General features: G+C 48.0%; 1 protein-coding gene across 5 annotated transcripts in view; it reads left to right on the top strand.

Moving 5' to 3' along the window:
- The window catches only part of LOC147328676 (NACHT, LRR and PYD domains-containing protein 3-like), a 29,825-nt gene extending 13,158 nt beyond the window's left edge, over nt 1-16,667 (top strand). For 2 of the 5 annotated variants that reach the window (XM_086297135.1, XM_086297134.1), the window contains exons 8-10: nt 4,929-5,102; nt 6,995-7,041; nt 7,222-7,628. In XM_086297135.1, the coding sequence (XP_086153261.1) occupies nt 4,929-5,102; nt 6,995-7,041; nt 7,222-7,628 (628 nt within the window). Of the gene's footprint in view, nt 1-388; nt 2,240-4,928; nt 5,103-6,994; nt 7,042-7,221; nt 7,629-8,894; nt 8,899-16,062 lie in introns of those variants that run through there. The other 3 variants (XM_086297139.1, XM_086297138.1, XM_086297136.1) reach the window with 3 other exon arrangements.
- The last annotated feature ends 6,859 nt before the right edge of the window (nt 16,668-23,526 follow it).

The following is a 23,526-nucleotide window of genomic DNA, read 5'->3' as shown; positions in this document are numbered from 1 at the left end:
GCAAACAGGAGGAAACTGTCATTGTTTTTATATATTGCTCCAGAACTATGTTTGGCAAAATCGGCTCATTTTGTTACTCTAAAACAGTACAAGAGTTGACTTCAGCCTTCACAATACCTTCTAAGATTATTTGAGAAGATTGTTTTAAAATATAGCTCTAATCCATTCACTAATAACTGTGGCAAAGGACATCTAACCCCTAACTGCTAACTATTTTCTTTGTAAGTTTGCATCTTTGCAAACTTTCAATACCTATGAGAGTGCTTTGGTTAACCACTAAATTGCCTTGCTGAGTCACAGCAGTTACAGTAGCTCTTCCATGCTTTGTTGCTTTGTTATTTGTCACTTCTTTTTTACTCCTGGGATTTTCATTTTTTTGTTATTTTAGAGTCCAGTGTTTACACACAAGACTAAATTACGGTACTGAGCATGTCAGTGATACTACATGGAACAGCACTTGTTATCATTGACGAGCTACAGAGGAGACAACTGGGCTGAGAGATGAGTTAGCTCCGGAGCTGGTGATGAGAGAGATGAGGAAATATAAGCTGACCATTCCACTGTCATTATGTGATGTCCTTGGACAATATGAAGGATGACCTCAGAGAACTTATTAAGACCCAGAAAATACTAAATGTTAAGTATGATGGGTTTCACAGAAAGGTTTTTAGGAGGGATGTCGATTTGAATAGTAAGAGGAAACATGTAGAAAGTGCACTGAAGACATCCTATGTCAGATTTCACCTGGATTAACAAGGTCTGTGTCAGGTGCAGAGGAACTAGGATACATTGACGAGAAGTGGAACAAGAATCCATAAGTGAACAAGGGATGAGAATGGGGACCTGTTGGAATGGAAAGTAATTCCAGCTCAAAGGGTTACATGAAGTGGATGTGGATCCTATGGACACCCATTCTTTGACACCCAACATTTGGACCAATGGCAAAACAACTGGTAGTTTAGTGTTCCTTAGAGATTGATGATGTACAACACAAGTGCTACGGCAAGGGGGTGCCATCAGGTCGTCATCATCCCCACCCTCCTAGATTGGGTGACATTCTTGAGATGCTTGGCTACAACTTGAACAGCCAAAATCAAGATAGCACAGAAGTTCGTGGCAGAAAGTTGTGATTAAGAAATGGGTGACTAAGAAGCACAGAAAGCTGGCCATACCTGAGGCCTTGGGAACTGCTAAGCAAAGACTCACAGCTACCCATTTGAAGAGGTATATGAGAACGTTGGAAGCCAGGAGAATAAACCAACTGTTCTCCACTGATGTGTAGTGTCAATGGCAGGAAAACAATTTGAGAGCAGCCCCACCAAAGTTGGAGACTGAGGAATACTAGAAGACCATATGGGAGAAGACTCAACTTATAACAACAATGTTCAATGGCTAGTGGATCTAAGAGCAGACCATATCAATCTCCCTGAACAGGATCCAGTAACCATCACAGTGGGAGACATCCAAGAAAGAGTCTCAAGTATGAAGAGATGGACAGTACCAGCCCTTGACATGACACTAACAGCATTCCACATGTGTCTAGCAGCACAAATATACCTGCTGCTAATGGATGAGACACACCCAGAATGGCTAACTGATAGCCCTAATCCTCAAGGATTATCAGGAGGGAAAAGTCCCATCCTGCCTCAGCTCCTGTACTAGAATTATATAAGATCAACAGGAACCTTAGGCCACCTTCAAGCAAATTACACCACAAAGTGAGAGATTTACCAAAGAGATGCTTTGTCCTTACTGCTGTTATGCATAGGCCTGAACCACCTCAGCCAGATCGTTGACAAGAGAGGCTACGGATACCGACTACAGAATGGAGCAATTGTTAGCCACCTCCTCTCTTTGGATGACATCAAGCTGAATGCCAGGACTGGAGAAGACATCGACTGATTCATACCACTAGGATGTAGAGCAGCGACATCAGAATGTCATTTAGATTAGAGAAGTGTAGTCGGATAGTAACAAAGAGAGGGAAGGTAGTCAGAAGTGAGGAGATTACATTACCAGATAGTAAGGACAGTCACAAGTACCTGGGGCACCACAGGCAAATTGGAACCGTGAAGAGGTCTCTAGGAAAGCTGCAACCACCAAGTACCTGCAGAGGGTCAGGCAAGTCCTGAGGAGTCAGCTGAATGTAACTAAGAAGTTAAGGAAGTCCAGACACTTTTCTTTCCAAGCTCCTTAGACTACGATGACCTGGAGGACTGAGAACCTTCACAGACACAAGAGGAAAAAGAACAGTAGCCATCATGGAAAAACAGCACAGAGGCACTAATCATGGCAGCACAGGAATAACCTCTGAGCACACTGACAACACCAGGCAAGACCCCAGGTGGAGGCTATGTAAAGATACCCCTGAGACAATCCAGCACATAACAGCAGGGTATGAGATGCAAAGGGAGTGCATACATGGAACGCCATAACCAAGTCGCTGGTATAGCATATAGGAACATCTGTGTCGAGTATGGCCTGGACGTCCCGAGGTTGAATCGGGATATGCCCCCTAGAGTGGTTGAGAATGACTGAGCTGAGATCCTGTGGGACGTCCAGAGACAGACAAAAGGGTGACAGCTATCCAACGGGACACAGTAGTTGTTAATACATTTAGCTATAATGAGTCATACATAACAAATTTCCCACGTGTGGGACTAATAAAGGTTATCTTATAGCAACATTAGGGAGGAACATGAGAAGCTGAGAGACGAGCTGGAGAAGATGTGGAGGGTGAAGGTAACAGTGGTCCCAGTGGTAATCAGAGCATTAGGTGCAGGGACCCCCAAGCTAGGTGAGTGGCTCCAGCAGATCCAGGAACAACATCTGAGATCTCTGTCCAGAAAAGCATAGCCCTAGGAACAACAAAATAAAGCAAAACAATGCTCCCTCACCCTGCTCACTGCTCAGTTAACACACAATGACACACCTGAGTATTTACTCAGGCTACAATAACTTTGGACACTTGATTCAGTAAAAGCACTGCGCACATCATGTTCTTTCCTCCCCACGCTCTCATAACCTGTATATATTTCTTAATTTCAAATGTGTATTCTATATCTGTATTTAGTTATTGTACAGGGTGGGCATTTATATGGATACACCGTAATAACATGGGAATGGTTGGTGATATTAAAGTCCTGTTTGTGGCACATTAGTATATGTGAAGGGACAAACTCCTCAAGATGGGTGGTGACCATGGTGGCCATTTAGAAGTCGGCCATCTTGGATACAACTTTTGTTTTTTCAATAGGAAGAGGGCCATGTGACACATCAGACTTATTGGTAATGTCACAAGAACAACAATGGTGTGCTTGGTTTCAACGTAACTTTATTCTTTCATGAGTTATTTACAAGTTTCTGACCACTTATAAAATGTGTTCAATGTGCTGCCCATTGTGTTGGATTGTCAATGCAACCCTCTTCTCCCACTCTGCACACACTGATAGCAACACCACAGGAGAAATGCCAGCACAGCCATCCAGTATCCGTAGTTTCAGGTGCTGCACATCTCGTATCTTCACACCATAGACAATTGCCTTCAGATGACCCCAAAGATAAAAGTCTAAGGGGGTCAGATCGGGAGACCTTGGGGGCCATTCAACTGGCCCATGACGACCAATCCACTTTCCAGGAAACTGTTCATCTAGGAATGCTCAGACCTGGCACCCATAATGTGGTGGTGCACCATCTTGCTGGAAAAACTCAGGGAACGTGCCAGCTTCAGTGCATAAAGAGGAAACACATCATCATGTAGCAATTTCAAATATCCAGTGGCCTTGAGGTTTCCATTGATGAAGAATGGACCCACTATCATTGTGCCCCATATACCACACCAAACCATCACTTTTGTTGTTCCAGCAGTCTTGGAGGGATCCATCCAATGTGGGTTAGTGTCAGACCAATAGCGGTGGTTTTGTTTGTTAACTTCACCATTCACATAAAAGTTTGCCTCATCACTGAACAAAATCTTCTGCGTGAACTGAGGGTCCTGTTCCAATTTCTGTTTTGCCCATTCTGCAAATTCTGTGCGCTGATCTGGGTCATCCTCGCTGAGATGCTGCAGTAGCTGGAGTTTGTAAGGGTTCCATTTGTGAGTAGCTAATATCCGCCAAAGGGATGTTCGACTAATGCCACTCTTAGCAAATCCAACACTGAACCAGTTTCACGAAACTTAGCAAGCAGTTTGCTAACTGTAGCATGGGAGATGGGTGGTCTCGTAGGGTGTCTTGCATTGAAATCTGCTGCAATGACCCGGTTACTGCGTTCACCAGATATCAACACAATTTCGATCCTCACGTGTTAACCTCTTCGACATGTCAATGGCTGTGAACAAAGAGAAACTTGTAAATAACTCATGAAAGAATAAAGTTACGTTGAAACCAAGCACACCATTGTTTTTCTTGTGACATTACCAATAAGTTTGATGTGTCACATGGCCCTCTTCCTATTGAAAAAACAAAAGTTGTATCCAAGATGGCCGACTTCTAAATGGCCACCATGGTCACCACCCATCTTGAGGAGTTTGCCCCCTCACATATACTAATGTGCCACAAACAGGACTTTAATATCACCAACCATTCCCATGTTATTACGGTGTATCCATATAAATGCCCACCCTGTATATTCATGTTGTGTGCATTTATTTTGATATACAATCCACTTATTATATATTATGTAAATATATAGAGAAAAAATCCTATCCTTTAGTTCTGTATTAGCATTTTCACCATTATACTAAGACAAACTCATACACAGATACTCCTTTCATTATTTTTTATATTTTTAAGTTGCAACAAAATAACGATTGAAAAATAAAAGCTAAGATAGTGTGTGTGTGTGTGTGTGTGTGTGTGTGTGTGTGTGTGTGTGTGTGTGTGTGTGTGTGTGTGTGTGTGTGTGTGTGTCTGTCTGTCTGTCTCCAGGCTGTCAGGCTGCCAGATCACAGAGGAGGGCTGTACTTCTCTGGCCTCATCTCTGAATTCTAATCCTTCCCATCTGAGAGAGCTGGATCTGAGCTACAATCACCCAGGAGACTCAGGAGTGAAGCTTCTTTCTGCTGGGCTGAAGGATCCTCAGTGGAGACTTGAAACTCTCTGGTATGAACAGCACACTGGCAGGCTGACGCCTTTCAACTCTGCTCCAACAGTGCAGACTGACAGTAAACTGATGAGCTGAGTCCCTGTCCTCACTCATTACATTAATTTCAGTCATGTTTTCAACACTGCTGCAAAATAACTGAGAAGGTTAGTTATCAGCTTACATAGTTACTCACTACCTCGGTACTTGGTATTATTATTAATAACAATAATAATAATAATAGTACATTCTATTTAAGAAAGCGCCTTTCAAAACACTCAAGGACACTGTACACAAGCAATAACAGGAACAAACATAATAAGGATAAAACGTTGAGCAAATAAATAAAATAAATTAAAGTAGCAGGATGGACAAATGTATGTGGAATAGGCTAATGTGAACAGGTGAGTTTTGAGTCTGGATTTAAAAAGAGGGAGGGAAGTGATGTTTCTTATCTCAGGAGGAAGGGATGATGGGGGGCAGAGCAGCAGAAAGCCTTGCGCCCCACGGTGGCTAGCTGGGGGAAGGGACGGAAAGAGAAAGAGAGGAGGAGGATGTGAGACATGGAGAAGGGATGGTGAGCTGAACCAGGTCAGAGAGGTATGAAGGCGAGAGATGATGGATAGCCTTGAACGTGTACAAAAGTATCTTGAAATTGATGCGGTATTTAACTGGAAGTCAGTGAAGCTGCTGCAGAGCAGGAGTGATGTGGTGCATAGAAGGAGTCCTGGTGATGATACGAGCAGCAGAGTTCTGGACACGCTGAAGCTGATGGATAGATTTTTGACTAAGATCAAAAACTCTCCTCTCCTCTGTCTTCATTATTCTCAATGCAAATGACTTTACTTCCCAGCAGCAGTAACACCAAGATACTTACTGTTACTGACAGAAGTCCAGCAGTCTCCTGTCGGGCGACGTGTTTGGCTACAGCTAAAGCTAAAGGCTTGTGTTTTTCTCCTTTTCAGTTTCATGCAGCTGATGAATTTTTGACATTATTGTGCTTCTTGTTGGAGACTTGTGAAATGCATCTTGAGAGGCAACTTGCAACACCTTTGTAAAGCCTGTGTCCTCAACAATATTAATAGATCTGCAGTTTGTTGCAATTCACTTGGTAATTGTGTCAGTCAGTTTGTCCGAGGTAGACTTACTGAGTTCCCGACGCTCTATGAGGGGACGCGCTAGCCAAAGTGCTAGCAGCATCTCTGACTAATGTAAGCTCCGCGTTAATGTTTTAATGGTAAATGGCCTGTATTTGTATAGCGCTTTTACTAGTCCCCTCTAGGGACCCCAAAGCGCTTTACACACCCAGTCATCCACACATTCACACACTGGTGGAGGCAGCTACAGTTGTAGCCACAGCTGCCCTGGGGCAGACTGACAGAAGCGAGGCTGCCATATTGCACCATCGGCCCTTCTGGCCACCACCAGTAGGCAACGGGTGAAGTGTCTTGCCCAAGGACACAACGACCGAGACTGTCCGAGCCGGGGCTCGAACCGGCAACCTTCCGATTACGAGGCGAACTCCCAACTCTTGAGCCACGATCGCCCTAAGCTGAGAATATATAAAGTATTGTGCACAATGTGCACAATACTTTATGTCGGTCGACTGCTCCGTCTTGTTGCTTTTTATACTCAAATTTCCCACAAGAGGGCCAGTGTGCTGTTTGTCATCATCCATATTGATTTGGTTGGTTCTGCTGCCCGTCACTACCAGATCTACTGCACATGTGCAAAGGTAACTCTACTTGGACAAACTGCCCCAAATGCGCTGACAGAGACATTTCAGGGATTTTGAGTCATTCAGCGCTGCAGATGTGTTAATTGCGTTAAAAATTTTAATCGGATTAATCGTGACGAATCCACGTTGATTTTGACAACCCTAATATTAATCATACTTTGTTTCTTCCTCCAGGCTGGAACATTGTGGAGAGCAGAGGCTGAGACCCGGTCTAAAGAAGTGTGAGTGTGTGTTCACTTATTTAAATCAGAAATGTGTGTGTGTGCATTCATTCTCAGTCTGACTGGAGATCCAAACAATAAACTCCTTAACTTTTCCTCTTATTAACAGTCAGCGTGTGAATAAAGCAGCACGTAAAAGCTTCAGACGATAAAGCGTTTGCTGTTTCCTCTCTCCATCAGATTTCTGTGCACTTGTACCGGACACAAATACATTACACAGAAACCTCAAACTATCTGACAACAACAGGAAGCTGACACGTGTGATGGAAGAGCAGCCATATCCCTTTCACTCAGAGAGGTTTCACTCCTTTGTGCAAATGGTGTGTACCAGTGGACTGACTGGTCGCTGTTACTGGGAGGTGGAGTGGGAAGGAGTGATTGACATAGCAGTGAGTTACAGAGAAAACAGAAACACTTTCCAGAGGGTTCGGTTTGGAGACAATAACTACTCGTGGAGTCTAAGGTGCTCTCATGTTGGGTTCTATGCAATGCACAATAACAGAGGAACACGCGTCTCCTCCTCTGTCCTCGACAGAATAGCAGTGTACGTGGACTGGCCTGCTGGCATGCTGTCCTTCTGTAGCTGAGATATAATGTACGAATTGTGAACATTCTCAAAACTGTATTGTACATAGGTTATACTTTTTTTATTGTGTGAACTTTATTTTTGTGGAACTAAGGTTTCGTGTGTTATTGTTGAAGTGGGACATTAATCAGTGTAACGCCACCTGCGGCCACATTGCGGGTGTGGGGTTTCCTAGCCAGAGCTGTACGGACTCCACACTGGTGAGGCACGCTTTCTGTAGCTCTTCTCCCTGTACTAAATTATCCATATAAATTCGGTGTATTTGTCTTTGTTAAGTATTGGCTCCTAGGGTTAAAAGCTCTCAAAGTGTTTTCAATCGCTTTGAGTGAGAAAAATGATATTCGGAACTGCGCTTTATCTGTTGTATCATCCGTTTGTGTGGAACTGACTTGTGTTAAACAGGGTGAGGAGAAGCCTGCTGCCGCTGTGTGTGACACTGATTTTGCTGCTGCACTCTGTTTTATAGGTATGTGTAAATGTGTAGTTTTTGTTTTATGTGTATAATGAGCTCATGTCCCGAGGCTGTGCTCTGAGCAGTATCTTCAGCCATGTTGGGAAGAGTTAAAAAGTTGTTTGAATATGTATTATGCAATTGACCTATTTTAATGGGAATTTGAATGTTATACGTTATTGTTAGTGATTCCATAATTGTCTCTGTTTTACCCCACTGTAATATTTGATTTTGAAGTGGCGGTTGTGAAAATTATTATTTTGATAAGTTGTATTTTCTTTTATATGATGCAAGCAGAGCTGTACGGACTCCACACTGGGTGAGGAGAAGCCTGCTGCCGCTGTGTGTGACACTGATTTTGCTGCTGCACTCTGTTTTATAGGAATAAACCCTGTTTCCAGCCAGTCCGTGTCTGTTGTCACAACGCAGTCGACCATTTCACATCTGCTACATAAAAGTGGTGCCGTGACCCGGATGCATCTGATCAGCCGCTGCCGATCGCTGAGGTTGAGCTGAACACTTCCGACACCTGTAATATAAGTAAAATTATTCTGTGGGTCAGCAAAAAATTTCCAGTGTTCTGTTAGTAGGCATTTCTCCCAGTTACACCTGTTAGAGTCTAACTGAGCCGTGTTTACTTGTGTTGTATTTTTCTGAGTGATAGGTATTTTTGTATTCCTTTTGTTTCTGATCCCCTTTGTAGTTATTGCTAACCTCCTGTAAGCAACATGGCTGGTAGGGGCCAAGACTCCTTTAACCTTTTCACGCCAGTCGCTGGGAGAGGTTGGAGACTGTCTGGGGCAGATGAAGTGAGAGACAGGTCTATAATGTCGCGTGATGAGCCAGCAGAGTCAGATGACATTATTCGAAATAAAGCTCATGAGCGCCAGTCCTCAACCCCTGCTTTGAGCGACGACAGCACACACAAAGAGCTACGTGAGCTCATTGGTGAATTGGGAACCCAGATAGGTGAATCAATCGCTAGCCGGCTACTATCCAGTCAAGTCCCACTTGGTCCAAACCAGACAGCTCCAGCCGAGTCCCCCAAAGTTAAGAGCCCTGACACCACTCTCGACCTCTCCAAAGTGAACTTAGTGGTCCGACAAGATATCAAAGACCCACCTATGTACAGAGGTGATGATGCGGATAAGTACTCTGTTCATGAGTGGATAGACATGATGGAAGTGTACTTAGAGAAGAGAGGGTTGTCTAGAGCCGTGCAGGTGGATGAAGTCTTAAACCACCTCCTCGGCAGAGCTAAAAACATTGTTAAGGTGGGTTTGAAAAGTAACTCATGTTCTGGTGTAGTGACCAACCCTGAGACCATCTATGCCATACTCAGGCGTTATTTTAGTGATAGTCCTGGCTCCTGTCAACCACTGGCTGACTTCTATGCCACCCAAGCAGTTGCAAAAGAGACCCCAGTAGACTATTGGGTGAGGCTTAATATCGCTGCTGAGGCAGCTGACAAGCATTTACAGCGTCAGGGAGGCAAAATGGAGAACATGGAGGCAGAGATAGCCATGATGTTTATCAGAAATTGTCCTGATCCCAGCCTCGCCTGTGTTTTCAAATGTAAGCCCATCAGTAAATGGACAGTAATGGAGGTTCAGGAAGCCATTGATGAACACCAAAGAGAGTGTCATGCAAAAAAGAAGAGCCTGGGCTCTGCCAGACCCCATCCCCTCCTCGTGGCCACTGCGACAACCACAAGCGAGTCGCCTGAGTTTGAACTGAACCATGCCCAAGTAGGTACAGTAAAATGTTCCCAGGACAGCCCGGGTAAGGCTGCTGGAGCTGCCGCTTCAGACCCAAGTGCTCTAGACCGCGTGCTCAGTATGCTGGAGAGGGTGTTAGAGCGCTCCAACCAGCCTGTCCACCCCGTAATTAGACCACAGCCTCTAGCCTCAGCCAGGTTCCCTTCGTGCCAGGTTTGTGGCAATAGCTCACATTCCACGCGCACTCACTGCATGAGAGAGAGGAGATGTCTAGGTTGCCTGGAGGTTGGGCATCAGAGGAAAGACTGCCCCAGAGCAGCTGAACCCATTACCCAGCAAAATAATCCCCAGGGAAACTAGGGTGCTTGCACTTGAGAGGGGACAGTGTGAGCGAAGAGTGTGAAACCCTCAATCCCAGTGATGACATACAGACTGTATACAAAGAAAGCCTGAAGTGTGCCCCACCTGGTACTGTTGTACTTTCCCAGAATATAGTAAGACTTGATGAGGCAGACAGCCTATTTTACACGAATGCATTGGTGAATGACAAAGTCTCTTTGCAGGCCCTTCTTGATACAGGTTCCATGGCGTGTACCTTGAGCGAAGAGGCGGAGCGAGAGTTAAAGAGCGCTGGGGTCGCATTGGAATTAAGCGACACTCGTACCGACATTGTGCTAGTGGGCTGTGGTGGAGTTCAGGTTAAACCCAAGAGTATATGCGAGTTGAAAATGGAAGTGTATGATTGTACGTTCAGAGTGCCTGCCCTAGTGGTCCCCGGTCAGAAAGATCAGTTGATTTTAGGGACAAATGTTATCAAACACCTCCTCAGACACTTCAGGCTGTCCCCCCATTTCTGGCAAGTCCTGAGCAAACCCGAATCAGCAGAAGCACCTGAAATAGTGCAGTTTCTGAATATGCTGTCTGGCATTAACCGGTGGAGGGGTGACAAAATGCCAGATGTCATTGGCACTGTCAAACTAGCTCAGGCAGTGACTCTACTCCCCAAGCAAGAGCACCTTGTATGGGGCAGACTGCCAGCGTCATCACCCCTTTCCGAGGGCAGCGCCATTCTGGTTGAACCACCAAAATCGCAAACTCATAAAAAAGGTGTCATTGTCTGTAGAACTGTGGTTTCTATGAGTGGCGATAGGTGGGTCCCTGTTCGAATCCTGAACACATGTGATAAGCCTATCACATTGAGACGAAACGCTAAGGTAGCAGATGCTTCCGCTTGTGTAGCTGTTGAAGATCTCGAAGTGGCTTCTGACCAAAACCCAAGTGAGACCCTTAGGGTCCAGAGCCAGACAGTGTGTAGCGACGCACAGAGTAGCCCTCCCTCCTGCCCTAGCCTGCGTGACAGCTTGCAGAAGATGGGGTTGGAGGACCTAGACCTCGACTCTTGTGAAGTCTCAGACCACTGGAAGGCTCAGGTACTGCAACTGATCCACAGGTATGAGGATGTCTTTTCCAAGGGTAAGCTGGACTGTGGACTGGCAAAGGATTTTGTCCATCGCATCCATCTGTCTGACGACAGGCCGTTCAGACTTCCCTATCGGCGCGTCCCTCCAGGGCAGTACCACAAGTTGCGACAGGTGCTCACAGAGATGGAGGAGCGAGAGCTGATCCGCAAATCCAACAGTGAGTGGGCGTCCCCACTGGTACTGGTGTGGAAGAAGAATGGAGATCTCAGAATATGCGTGGACTACCGCTGGTTGAACGCACGCACAGTCAAGGATGCCCATCCCTTGCCCCACCAGTCAGACTGTCTGGCAGCCCTGGGAGGTAACGCAATTTTCAGTGCCATGGATCTCACCTCTGGCTTCTACAATATTGAGATGGCAGAGGAGGACAAAAAGCTAACGGCCTTCACAACACCAATGGGGCTCTACGAGTTTAACAGACTCCCCCAAGGCCTGTGCAACAGCCCGGCGAGCTTCATGCGTCTCATGATGGGCATATTTGGCGACCAGAATTTCCTAACCCTGCTGTGTTACCTGGACGACCTGCTTGTTTATGCACCCAATGAAGCAGAGGCTCTCAGGAGGTTGGAGATTGTGTTTAGCAGACTACGTGCCCATGGACTGAAGCTGGCCCCCAAAAAATGTCATCTGCTCCGAAGGAGTGTGAGATTTCTGGGCCATGTTGTGACTGAAGGCGGGGTTTCGACCGATCCTGACAAGGTTAAGGCGATCACCGCTATCTCAGAGGCTGATCTCATGATGGAGGACGGGGTTACGCCATCCCAGAAGAAGATAAAGTCGTTTCTGGGTATGGTAATGTATTACCAACACTTCATACAGGACTGTTCTAAGATTGCCAGACCCCTTTTTACCCTGACTGCCGCTCCTAAAGGAAAGAAAGTAAATGCCCGAGGTGCTGCTTCTTTCCGGAGGCTCAGCCCAAGTGATTGGAAGAAGGAGCATGTTGACTCGTTTGAACGCTTGAAGGCTGCACTCCTTGACTCCGTTGTGCTTGCTCACCCTGATTTCAACAAACCATTTATCTTGTCGACAGACGCTTCACAGGACGGCTTGGGTGCTGTGCTGTCACAAGTCCAAGAGGGCGAGAGTAAAGCACGTCCCGTTGCATTTGCCAGCAAGGCCCTCGCCCGTGCACAGAGAAACTATCCCGCCCATCGCCTTGAGTTTCTGGCGCTAAAGTGGTCTGTCTGTGACAAATTCAGCCACTGGTTGAAGGGGCATAGCTTTACCGTCTGGACAGACAATAACCCCCTAACATATATTCTCACGAAGCCCAAGCTTGATGCATGTGAACAGAGGTGGGTGTCAAAGCTGTCCCCCTACGACTTCAGCATCAAGTACATTCCTGGCAGTAAAAATGTCGTTGCAGATGCACTGAGCAGGCAGCCATTCGTTCACAACCGTGTTAGTCAGAGACTCATGACTGAACCCTATGCAACCCTGTTAGAGGAGTCGCAACAGGTCAAAGAAATCTCGGTTCAGGATGCATTCAGGCTCAGTGCCAACCACCAAAGTGTTGAGCGTTTGGCCCCTGCAGAGAGCCTAGGGTGTTGTTCCCTGACTAATGATGAAGTTTCCGCAGTCTTCGCAGGCCACGCTGAGTGGGACCAAGGCTCAAAACAGAGAGCAATCTCCTGGTTGACTCAAGAGCTAGATCGGTTTCCCTCACTAGGCCAGAACACCTTGTCTGCCTTCTCGCTCCAGGAGCTACAGGAGGAGCAGAGAGCAGATGTGACACTGTCTCAAGTCATTCCGTTCGTCGTACGTGGTCGGCGTCCATCACGTAGAGAAAGAGCTCACCTGTCGCACAGAGCGCAAAAGACGATGAAACAGTGGGAAAAGTTGAAAGTGTTGGATGGTATCCTGTACAGAGTGAGCAAAGACCTGCTCACTAGCAAAAAGCGCCATCAGTACGTGACCCCATCCACATTAATCAGTCAAGTCCTGTCAGGTGTCCATGATGATGCTGGCCATCAGGGCCAAAGCAGAACTCTGTACCTAGCCAGGCAGAGATTTTTCTGGATCAACATGGAGCATGACATTCGCGAGCATGTCAAGTGCTGTAAACGTTGTGTTGTCAGCAAAACACTCGAGCCTGAGGGGAGGGCTCCTCTTGAAAGCATTAAAACTACCGGTCCTCTTGAGCTCGTCTGCATAGACTTCTGGTCCGCAGAGGATCACAGGGGCAAGAGTGTGGATGTTCTAGTAGTGACTGACCATTTCACCAAGATGGCCCATGCTTTCCAGTGCTCAGATCAGACGGCAAAACAAGTTGCGCGCCAGTTGTGGGACAGATATTTCTGTGTCTATGGCTTCCCTCAAAGGATCCATTCAGACCAGGGCGCCAATTTTGAGAGTGAGTTGATCCAAGAGCTGCTGCAGGTGGCCGGGGTGCAGAAGTCAAGAACGACACCTTACCACCCTATGGGTAACGGTCACACCGAAAGGTTTAACAGGACCTTGGGAAATATGATCAGAGCCCTACCTCCGAGGGAGAAGCACAAGTGGCCTCAGATGTTGCAGACATTGACCTTTGTCTACAACTGCACCGCTCATGAGTCCACTGGTTACGCACCGTTCTTCCTAATGTACGGGCGTATCCCCAGGTTACCAGTGGATGTCATGTTTCACAATGTTGCAAGGGACAATGATGTAACAGACTATGACAGTTATGTAAAAAGGATGAGAGATGACCTCAGAGAAGCACTCGCATTGGCCCAGACTAACACCGGAGCTAGTCAGCAGCGTCAAGCAGACCTGTACAACAAAAAGCAGAAAGGTGTTGACATTGAGGAAGGAGATCGTGTCCTTTTGGCAAACAAGGGCGAACGGGGTCGTAGGAAGTTAGCTGATAGGTGGGAGTCGACCATCTACACTGTGATCTCCAAGAACCCCACATGCCACACGTATCGCATCAGGAACGTCAAGAGTGGACAGGAGAAAGTTGTCCATAGGAACTTGCTTTTGCAGGCTAATTTCCTGCCCATAGAGTCCGAGGGCGAACCAGAGATGTCTTTTGCCAGTGAATCAGAACTCGGCCAGGAGCAGAGTCAATCTGATGGAGAATCCCCTGTCGCTGATCCTGAGGACGATTGTACTGAACGCACAGCCTGTTGGGTGGCTCAGATGACGGATGACTGTGTCCCGGCTCCTAGAGGACCCCAAGAGTGTGACAGTATTGGAGACAGTGTCCATGCGCAGTTGGATGATGAGGAGCATCAGGACAGTGACAGTGCCAGTAGTGAAGTAGCTGCTTACCCTGAAGTAGATGATGACAACAACAGCAGGGCTTGCACTACCCCAGTTGAGGAGGGAACACTACCAAGTATCAGTTACCCTGAAAGTCAGCCAGTCAGCGAGGTTGGGAGCCTCGTGAAACATGGTGGTGTACCCCCAAGTAATGCAGCAGGCCAGATCAGGACGAGAGTGGGTCGAATAGTGAAGCCTGTGAATAGGTTAATCCAGACTATGAAGCAAAGAAACCTACAAACAGGCAATGTAGTGAGCAGCTTTGCCAAGAACTTGTTTCTGTGAGGGCTACTTGTTTTATATGTTGGGTGATTTTCATGTCAGATGTTAACACCTATTTTGAGATTGTCTTCAGCTCAGAGTACTATTCATCATATAGTAGCTGTTACCGTGTTGTTTGTTCAGGATAGTGTATAAGGCACTTTCTCTTGCGAGTAAACATTAGGGGGTCTGGCCAACTTTCTTCTGTTTACTTTCCCCATGAGTTGGGAAACATATTTGTTGCACGTATCACCGGGTAGTGAATTTCCAGATCATTGACAGTTACGAATTGTTATATGTGACGCTCAGTTGCTCACCCTTACCTAACGGGTTTTGAGAAGTTCAGGGGGGAGTATGTAGCTGAGATATAATGTACGAATTGTGAACATTCTCAAAACTGTATTGTACATAGGTTATACTTTTTTTATTGTGTGAACTTTATTTTTGTGGAACTAAGGTTTCGTGTGTTATTGTTGAAGTGGGACATTAATCAGTGTAACGCCACCTGCGGCCACATTGCGGGTGTGGGGTTTCCTAGCCAGAGCTGTACGGACTCCACACTGGTGAGGCACGCTTTCTGTAGCTCTTCTCCCTGTACTAAATTATCCATATAAATTCGGTGTATTTGTCTTTGTTAAGTATTGGCTCCTAGGGTTAAAAGCTCTCAAAGTGTTTTCAATCGCTTTGAGTGAGAAAAATGATATTCGGAACTGCGCTTTATCTGTTGTATCATCCGTTTGTGTGGAACTGACTTGTGTTAAACAGGGTGAGGAGAAGCCTGCTGCCGCTGTGTGTGACACTGATTTTGCTGCTGCACTCTGTTTTATAGGTATGTGTAAATGTGTAGTTTTTGTTTTATGTGTATAATGAGCTCATGTCCCGAGGCTGTGCTCTGAGCAGTATCTTCAGCCATGTTGGGAAGAGTTAAAAAGTTGTTTGAATATGTATTATGCAATTGACCTATTTTAATGGGAATTTGAATGTTATACGTTATTGTTAGTGATTCCATAATTGTCTCTGTTTTACCCCACTGTAATATTTGATTTTGAAGTGGCGGTTGTGAAAATTATTATTTTGATAAGTTGTATTTTCTTTTATATGATGCAAGCAGAGCTGTACGGACTCCACACTGGGTGAGGAGAAGCCTGCTGCCGCTGTGTGTGACACTGATTTTGCTGCTGCACTCTGTTTTATAGGAATAAACCCTGTTTCCAGCCAGTCCGTGTCTGTTGTCACAACGCAGTCGACCATTTCACATCTGCTACACTTCTACAGAATCTCCTCTGACTCACTGATCCACCTCCACACCTTCAACACCACATTCACTGAACCTGTGTATCCTGGGTTCTGGTTGTCCAATCACTCCTCGGTGTCTCTGTGTTCTCTGTAGCAGGGAGATCCTCCAGTGAGGACACGCACTGACACACATGAACAGATGTTTATTATTCTTTTCTCGTCTGGTAGTTTAGACCGATCCGAGTCTGGTTAAGTCCTCAGACATCGGAGAAAGCCCTGGCTTGCACTGAACACTTGTCGGCACTTGGTGGCGCCACAGCGAATGTAATCGCTAGAATGGACCGGATGGATGGACTGATGGTGAATAATACAGACGACCTGTGACATTCTGCATCATAAACATGTTCATTTCATCAGATTACTGGCCTGCTTCTGTGGTTCTGAGTTTAGATGTAAATGTGCATTAAACTACAAATCACATAACGGCTGACACAGTGTTGTACGGATGTTTCTTTTCTTTCATTCTGATCTTCAGATTTAGACTCAATCATCGAACTGAAGCTCAGATTTATTTTTCTGCATAAACTGCATCTTTTAAGTGATTTTCTTTTGACTGTGCATTTTGTGCATCTCTAAATCTTATCACTAGAGAATAAAGCAAACTTCACAGACAGTTAACAGGAGAAAGGAAGCGAGTCACGCCTGATGTGTGATTTCTGTCTAGTTCAAATCGAGAGTTCACGCTGGACCTTATCTCTGGTGACCTGAAACTTTCCTGCTGCTGACCCCATGTGGCGACACAGTTTTGTGTTATACACATGAGGACAGTCCAGAGAAAAACAGCTCTTTATTACAGAGGCTCAAAAATGAATAAGACTCATTTCCAGTGACGGTGAAATTAAATCTGGCTCAGCTGTCGGTTCCTGTTCCTCTTACTGCTGAGAAGATGATCCAACCGCCACAAGATTGGTTCAGATCTCTAGATTCATGTATGTCCAAATTCCTTTGGAAAAATAAACCCCCACGTATAAGCTTAAAAACACTACAAAAGACCAAGGATAAAGGAGGACTAGAACTGCCTAACTTTCAGCACTACTTCTTAGCCAACAGGCTTCAGTTTATCTCAGGATGGCTAAAACATACCCTCTTAGATGAACCTTGGCTAGATGTAGAACAAGCACTCTGCAATAATCTAGAGATCTCAGACCTACCATTTATCAGCTCAAACATCCAACGACATGAATGCTTTAAAAGCATCAACATCAGCTCTTCTCTGACAGCATGGTGGGAGTTTCTAAAATTGACGGCGTCTTCATTAATCCCATGCAAACGTACACCTATCTGGAACAACCCTGACATATTACAAAACAATAATATGATAAACTTTTCAGATTGGAGTGATAAAGGAATCAAATATTTAGAACATATACTAGAAGGAACAGAATTTATTTCATTTGACAGACTAGTTACACAATATGGGATCAACAAGAAAAGATTTTTAGAATATCAACAAATTAAATCCATAGTAAAAAAGAAATTTAAACCGGGTCAAGTTGAACTACAAACACCACCAAGTGTGGTTCAATTTCTTACTCTTAAAACCCCCAAATTACTATCCAAAATATACAGAATGCTTTCTAAAACAGATGAATCAATATCACTTCCTATTGCAAAATGGGAAGCGGATTTATCAGTTAACTTAGACCTAAACTTCTGGTCTCAGATTTGCTTAAAAACCTTTCATCTAATTAGAAATCCCAGTCTTCAATTAATTCAATACAAAATATTACATAGAGTGCACTATACAGGTCATCGGATGTTCAAGATGGGCTTTACGTCTACCAACAACTGCTCACACTGCCAAACCAATTCACCGGACAATTATATCCACGCTCTTTGGTTCTGTCCACCAGTTCAGAAGTTTTGGCGCGAGATATGTGAAGACTTATCGAAGTGTCTGAAATGTAACATTCCAACTTCCCCCTTAGTGTGTTTGTTGGGCAGCTTAGATAATGTCACTTCAGAAAAGAATATCGCCCATATGGTTTTCACTGCCCTATGCATAGCCAAGAAAACAGTCCTCATGAACTGGAAAAATAAAAATAATCTTAATTCTAACCAATATAGAAATTATCTATTAGATTACATTAGTCTTGATACAGCCTCTGCCACCACATCCGATCAATTGCTCTGGGCTCCTTTGATCAGCTCCATCACCTAGTGGGGGTGGGGGATCATAGTTTGGTCCCGCCTTCACTGTTGTGATTGGTGTGGGGGTAGGGACAGGCTTAGGGCGTCGGGGGGTTCCCTGGAGGCATCTTCCTTGGGGGGCTCAACCCGGGGTAGCGGTCATGTCCGGTTAGGGGCTCTGTTGGCTCTCCGGTGACTGTTTCCTCGCGGCTGCGTGCAGCGGGGCTAGGGGAGGGTCTGTGCTGACGGACGTGGGTTACTGACCTGGTAGCCTGGCTGCCCCTGGGTGGGTCCGGGATGGGCGTGAGGTTCTGGGGGCGCTCCGTCTCTGGGCTGGGGCCCGGGCCGGGCCTCGGGGGCTTGGGTCCTGGTTGGTGTGTTGCCGGGGTTGTGGGCGGGTGGGTGCATGGGGGCCCAGCCCTGGAGCAGGGTGCCGCCGGTGCGTCGAGCCACCTGGGGGGCTCTTCAACTGGTGGGGGAGATTGTCACATCTTGCAGGAGCTTTCCTCTCCTCAGGAGCTCCCTCTGCAGGAGGGGGAGATACAGGAGAGGTGGAGGAAGATCTCAGCCTGGGTGTTTATTGTCTTATGTAGTCTGGAAGATGAGTGGATGGTGGGGTGGGTGCAGTTTTCTCTGTGGTGGGGTTGGGTGGACTGTCCCGGGCTCTGTAGGCCGGGCGGCGCTGCTGCACTGGGCCCCGGTCTGGATGGGCCTGGGCCCCCTTTCCCTGGCGGGTCGCGGAGTATGGGGGTGCCTACTGGGGTCAGCGGGGGAGCTGGCCCCAGGGAGGGGTCACTTGCCCCTCCCTTCCTTCCCTCCCCATCTCCAGCTGCCTCCCTCTTCCCGCTCCACCACAACCACCCACACATGCAGGGCCTTGGAGTAGGGGTATGTCACCAGGGTGCAGAGGAGGCTACCCCCCCCCCCCCCCCCCTGTCCCCTTCTGGCTGCCTCTGCCTCAATTTTATCCCACAACTTAGACATTCACATTACTCACACTCTCATTACACATACATATAGGATCTTGGGGGTGGGCACGATACACGGCGTCCAAAGTACCATCAGGGTGTATACCCCACCCCTGGCATCGTTGCCCACCTCTCAATTTTAAATACACGTAGACATTGAGGGCTAGCAGGAGGGACCATGCGCTTACCTGCTGCTCTCTGGCAGGTAGCTCCATGCCCTCCTGGGTTTTAAATGCACCTTAGAACACACATGCATCAACACTACAATGAGCGGGTGGAGGGAGGTTCGGAGTCTTCTCTCACCCCCGTTCTCTGCGACCTGCTGGAGCAGGGGGGCTAGGACTAGGAGGAGGAGTTGGCCGTCCGACTGGAGTGTGGAGCCTTCCTGCTGCTGCGGAGTCGGGGCGGTCTGCCTCCCCCCACCGCAGGGAAAAGGGAAACACCACCTGGGTCTGGGTGCAGTTCCCCCCTCCAGGGGCGGGGGCACCTAGACCCGGTTTGTAGAGTACGCTTGGGGAGTGTGATCGTGTGTACAGCGTCTCTTTATGTCTGTCTCCACGTTGGTTGAGTGTGGAGTAAGTGCATATGAGAGCATGAGGGTGGGAATGGATGTTTGTGTCTGTGTGTGCCTGTATGTCTGTGTCTATATGTCAGGTTGGGTGTCAGGCGCCACCTCTCTATGGACATCTTAGGCCCTCCAAGGTTTGGAGGCCTATCTCCCCCTACCACCACTTCCCCTGCCAGTGGCGGACCCCCTCAGACATCGGTGCGTTGGTGGTTCTTTGTGTCTGGGGATGGGCGTTCAGGTACACACCGGCTCACTCCTTGGCGGCCGCTTATCGGGGCCTGGAGCCTGGGGCTCGCTCGGGCCACTTCGGAGGTGGGGTGCCCCCGGCCTCTCGGCCTGGGGCTCGGTCACTCAGGCGCAGCTGGCTGCCGGCGGAGCTCACGGGCGCGTCACTGCAACTCCCCCTGGCTTCTGCTCCGCGGCTGCTGAATGAGCCCTCATCTGGGACTCTCCTCAGCTCTTTCCGGGACAGTGGCGCAGCTGCCCCTCTGTTGGTCTTCCTTGGTCTCTTGTGTTCTGGGGGCCTCTGGATGTCTGGAGTTTTGATCTCCTCCACACCTGCTTCATGCCCTGGAGGACGGGGCTGTGGCCCCCCCACACCCTCTAGCAGATCATTACATGAAGGAACCTTTTAAATACAAGCGCGTCCATGCTCACAGGTGTACACACGGGTGATCACACCCACAAACTACACCCTTTTTGGCTCCTACCTCAAAGCACACTGTGTTCTGTTGATCTTATGTGCTGCACAATAATGTTTAACATTTAGTATTTACTGTCATATTCCCATATATCATTGTGATGTTGTTTATTCTATTACTCTTGTTCTCTTCTGCTTGCTTTCTTTTTTCTTTCTCAGCAGGTGATCCAGGTGATTGATATATGCATTTTTTTTTCTCTGCTCATTCTGTTGGTTTTTGTTTTTTGCCCTTCTCCCCCGTCCCTCTTCTCAGCTGTTTCTCTTTCCCTCTTTCTTTCTCCCCTTCTTTCCCCCAGTCAAGTCTGTCCCGTATTCATTAAGTGAAAATAAAATAAACAATAAAAGGTGAATCAAATGGACCATTACGGCAAGGCTGGGATGGTCAGTTTGGTAAAGTAAATCCGTTGGGCATCTTTCTTTGCCTTTAGACAACAATTCTGATGCAAAAGAGCCAAACGGGACAGGCCAAAAAAAAAAAAAAAAAAAAAAAGAGAAGATGATCCAGTTTCACTCTGCCTTTTGTCCATCGTGACGATCCTCCCGCAGGCCCACCACCCGCAGGAGGCGCCATAGGGGTCGGGTGCATTGTGTGCCGGGTGGCGGCCAGGAGCGGAAGCCCTGGCGGACTGACCCCCGGCTGCCAAGACTGGCAATAGGGACATGGAATGTCACCTCTCTGGTGGGGAAGGAGCCTGAGTTAGTGCGTGAGGTTGAGAGGTACCGGCTAGATATAGTCGGGCTCACCTCTACGCATGGCTTGGGCTCTGGAACCAGTCTCCTGGAGAGGGGCTGGACTCTGTCTCAGTCTGGAGTTGCCCCTGGTGAGAGGCGGCGGGCTGGGGTGGGTATCCTAATATCCCCTCGGTTTGCTGCCGGTACGTTGGGGATTTTCCCGGTGGACGAGAGGGTTTGTTCCCTGCGCCTTAGGGTCGGGGAACGGGTCCTGACTGTCATCTGCGCTTATGCGCCGAGTGGCAGTTCAGAGTACCCAGCCTTCTTAGAGTCCCTGGGGGGGGGGGGTGCTGGAGGGTGTCTCCACCTGGAGACTCTGTTGTCCTGCTGGGAGACTTCAATGCTCACGTGGGTAACGACAGCGAGACCTGGAGGGGCGTGATTGGGAGGAACGGCCTCCCTGATCTGAACCCGAGCGGTGCTTTGTTATTGGACTTCTGTGCTAATCACAGTTTGGCCATAACGAACACCCTGTTCGAACATAAGAGTGTCCATAAGTGCACGTGGCACCAGGATGCTCTAGGCCGTAGGTCGATGATCGATTTTGTAATCGTATCACCAGACCTGCGACCATATGTTCTGGACACTCGGGTAAAGAGAGGGGCTGAGCTGTCAACTGATCACCACCTGGTGGTGAGTTGGATCAGGTGGCGGGGGAGGACGCTGGACAGACCTGGTGCACCTAAACGCGTAGTGAGGGTGTGCTGGGAACATCTAGCAGAGGCCCCAGTCCGCGAGATCTTCAACGCACACCTCCGGCAGAGCTTCAACAGCATTCCGAGGGAGACTGGGGACATTGAGTCCAAATGGACCATGTTCAGCGTCTCCATTGCCGAAGCTGCTGCACTGAGCTGCGGCCGCAAGGTGGTTGGTGCCTGCCGTGGTGGTAATCCCCGAACCAAATGGTGGACACCAGAGGTGAAGGGAGCCACCAGACTGAAGAAGGAGTCCTATCGGGCTTGGTTAGCCTGTGGGACTCCGGAGGCAGCCGACAGGTATCGACAGGCCAAGCGGAATGCGGCTCGGGCAGTGGTTGAAGCAAAAACTCGGGTGTGGGAGGAGTTCGGAGAGGCCATGGAAAAAGACTTTCGGACTGCCTCGAAGAGATTCTGGCAAACCGTCAGACGTCTCAGGAGGGGAAAGCGGTTCTCTACCTGCACTGTGTATAGTGCTGGCGGAGCGCTGCTGACGTCAACTGAGAAAATTGTCAGGCGGTGGAAGGAATACTTCGAGGACCTCCTTAATCCCACTGACACGTCTTCCGAGGAGGAAGCAGAGTCTGGGGATGAGGGGAATGACCCGCCAATTTCCGGGGGCGAGGTCACTGAGGCAGTTAAACAACTCCTTGGTGGCAGAGCCCCTGGTGTTGATGAGGTCCGCCCCGAGTTCCTGAAGGCTCTGGACGTTGTAGGGCTGTCCTGGTTGACACGCCTCTGCAATGTTGCGTGGAGATCAGGGGCAGTACCCCTGGACTGGCAGACCGGGGTGGTGGTCCCCATCTTTAAGAAAGGGGACCGGAGGGTGTGTTCCAACTACAGGGGGATCACACTCCTCAGCCTCCCTGGGAAAGTCTATGCCAGGGTGCTGGAAAGGAGAGTTCGTCCGTTAGTCGAACCTCGGATACATGAGGAACAATGCGGTTTTCGTCCTGGTCGCGGAACACTGGACCAGCTCTTTATCCTCTCCAGGATACTTGAGGGTGCATGGGAGTTTGCCCAACCAGTCTACATGTGTTTTGTGGACTTGGAGAAGGCATTCGACCGTGTCCCTCGGGGTGTCCTGTGGGAGGTGTTGCGGGAATATGGGGTGTCTGGCCCATTGCTATGGGCCATTCGATCCCTATATAGCCGTTGCAAGAGCTTGGTTCGCATTGCCGGCAATAAGTCGGACTTGTTCCCGGTGGGTGATGGGCTCCGCCAGGGCTGCCCTTTGTCTCCGGTTCTGTTCATAATTTTTATGGACAGGATTTCTAGGCGCAGCCAAGTGGCGGAGGGCTTTCGCTTTGGTGGCCTCAGAATCTCATCTCTGATTTTTGCAGATGATGTGGTTCTGTTGGCTTCATCGGGTGAGGGCCTCCAGCTCCCACTGGAATGGTTCACAGCCGAGTGTGAAGCAGCGGGAATGAGGATCAGCACCTCCAAATCTGAGGCCATGGTTCTCAGCCGGAAAAGGGTGGGTGCCCACTCCGGGTCGGGGATGAGTTCCTGCCCCAAGTGGAGGAGTTCAAGTATCTCGGGGTCTTGTTCGCGAGTGATGGGAGAAGGGAGCCGGAGATCGACAGACGGATTGGGGCTGCAGCTGCAGTAATGCGGACGCTGCACCGGTCCGTCGTGGTGAAGAGGGAG

The sequence above is a fragment of the Aulonocara sp. 'chitande type north' Nkhata Bay genome, linkage group LG6 (assembly GCF_057382095.1).
Source record: "Aulonocara sp. 'chitande type north' Nkhata Bay isolate Kocher_YH1m ecotype deep benthic linkage group LG6, A_spYH_male_GT1.1, whole genome shotgun sequence".
NCBI lineage: Eukaryota > Metazoa > Chordata > Actinopteri > Cichliformes > Cichlidae > Aulonocara > Aulonocara sp. 'chitande type north' Nkhata Bay.
The sequence above is the reverse complement of the archived record's forward strand: the minus strand, read 5'-3'. Positions and strand labels throughout refer to the sequence as shown.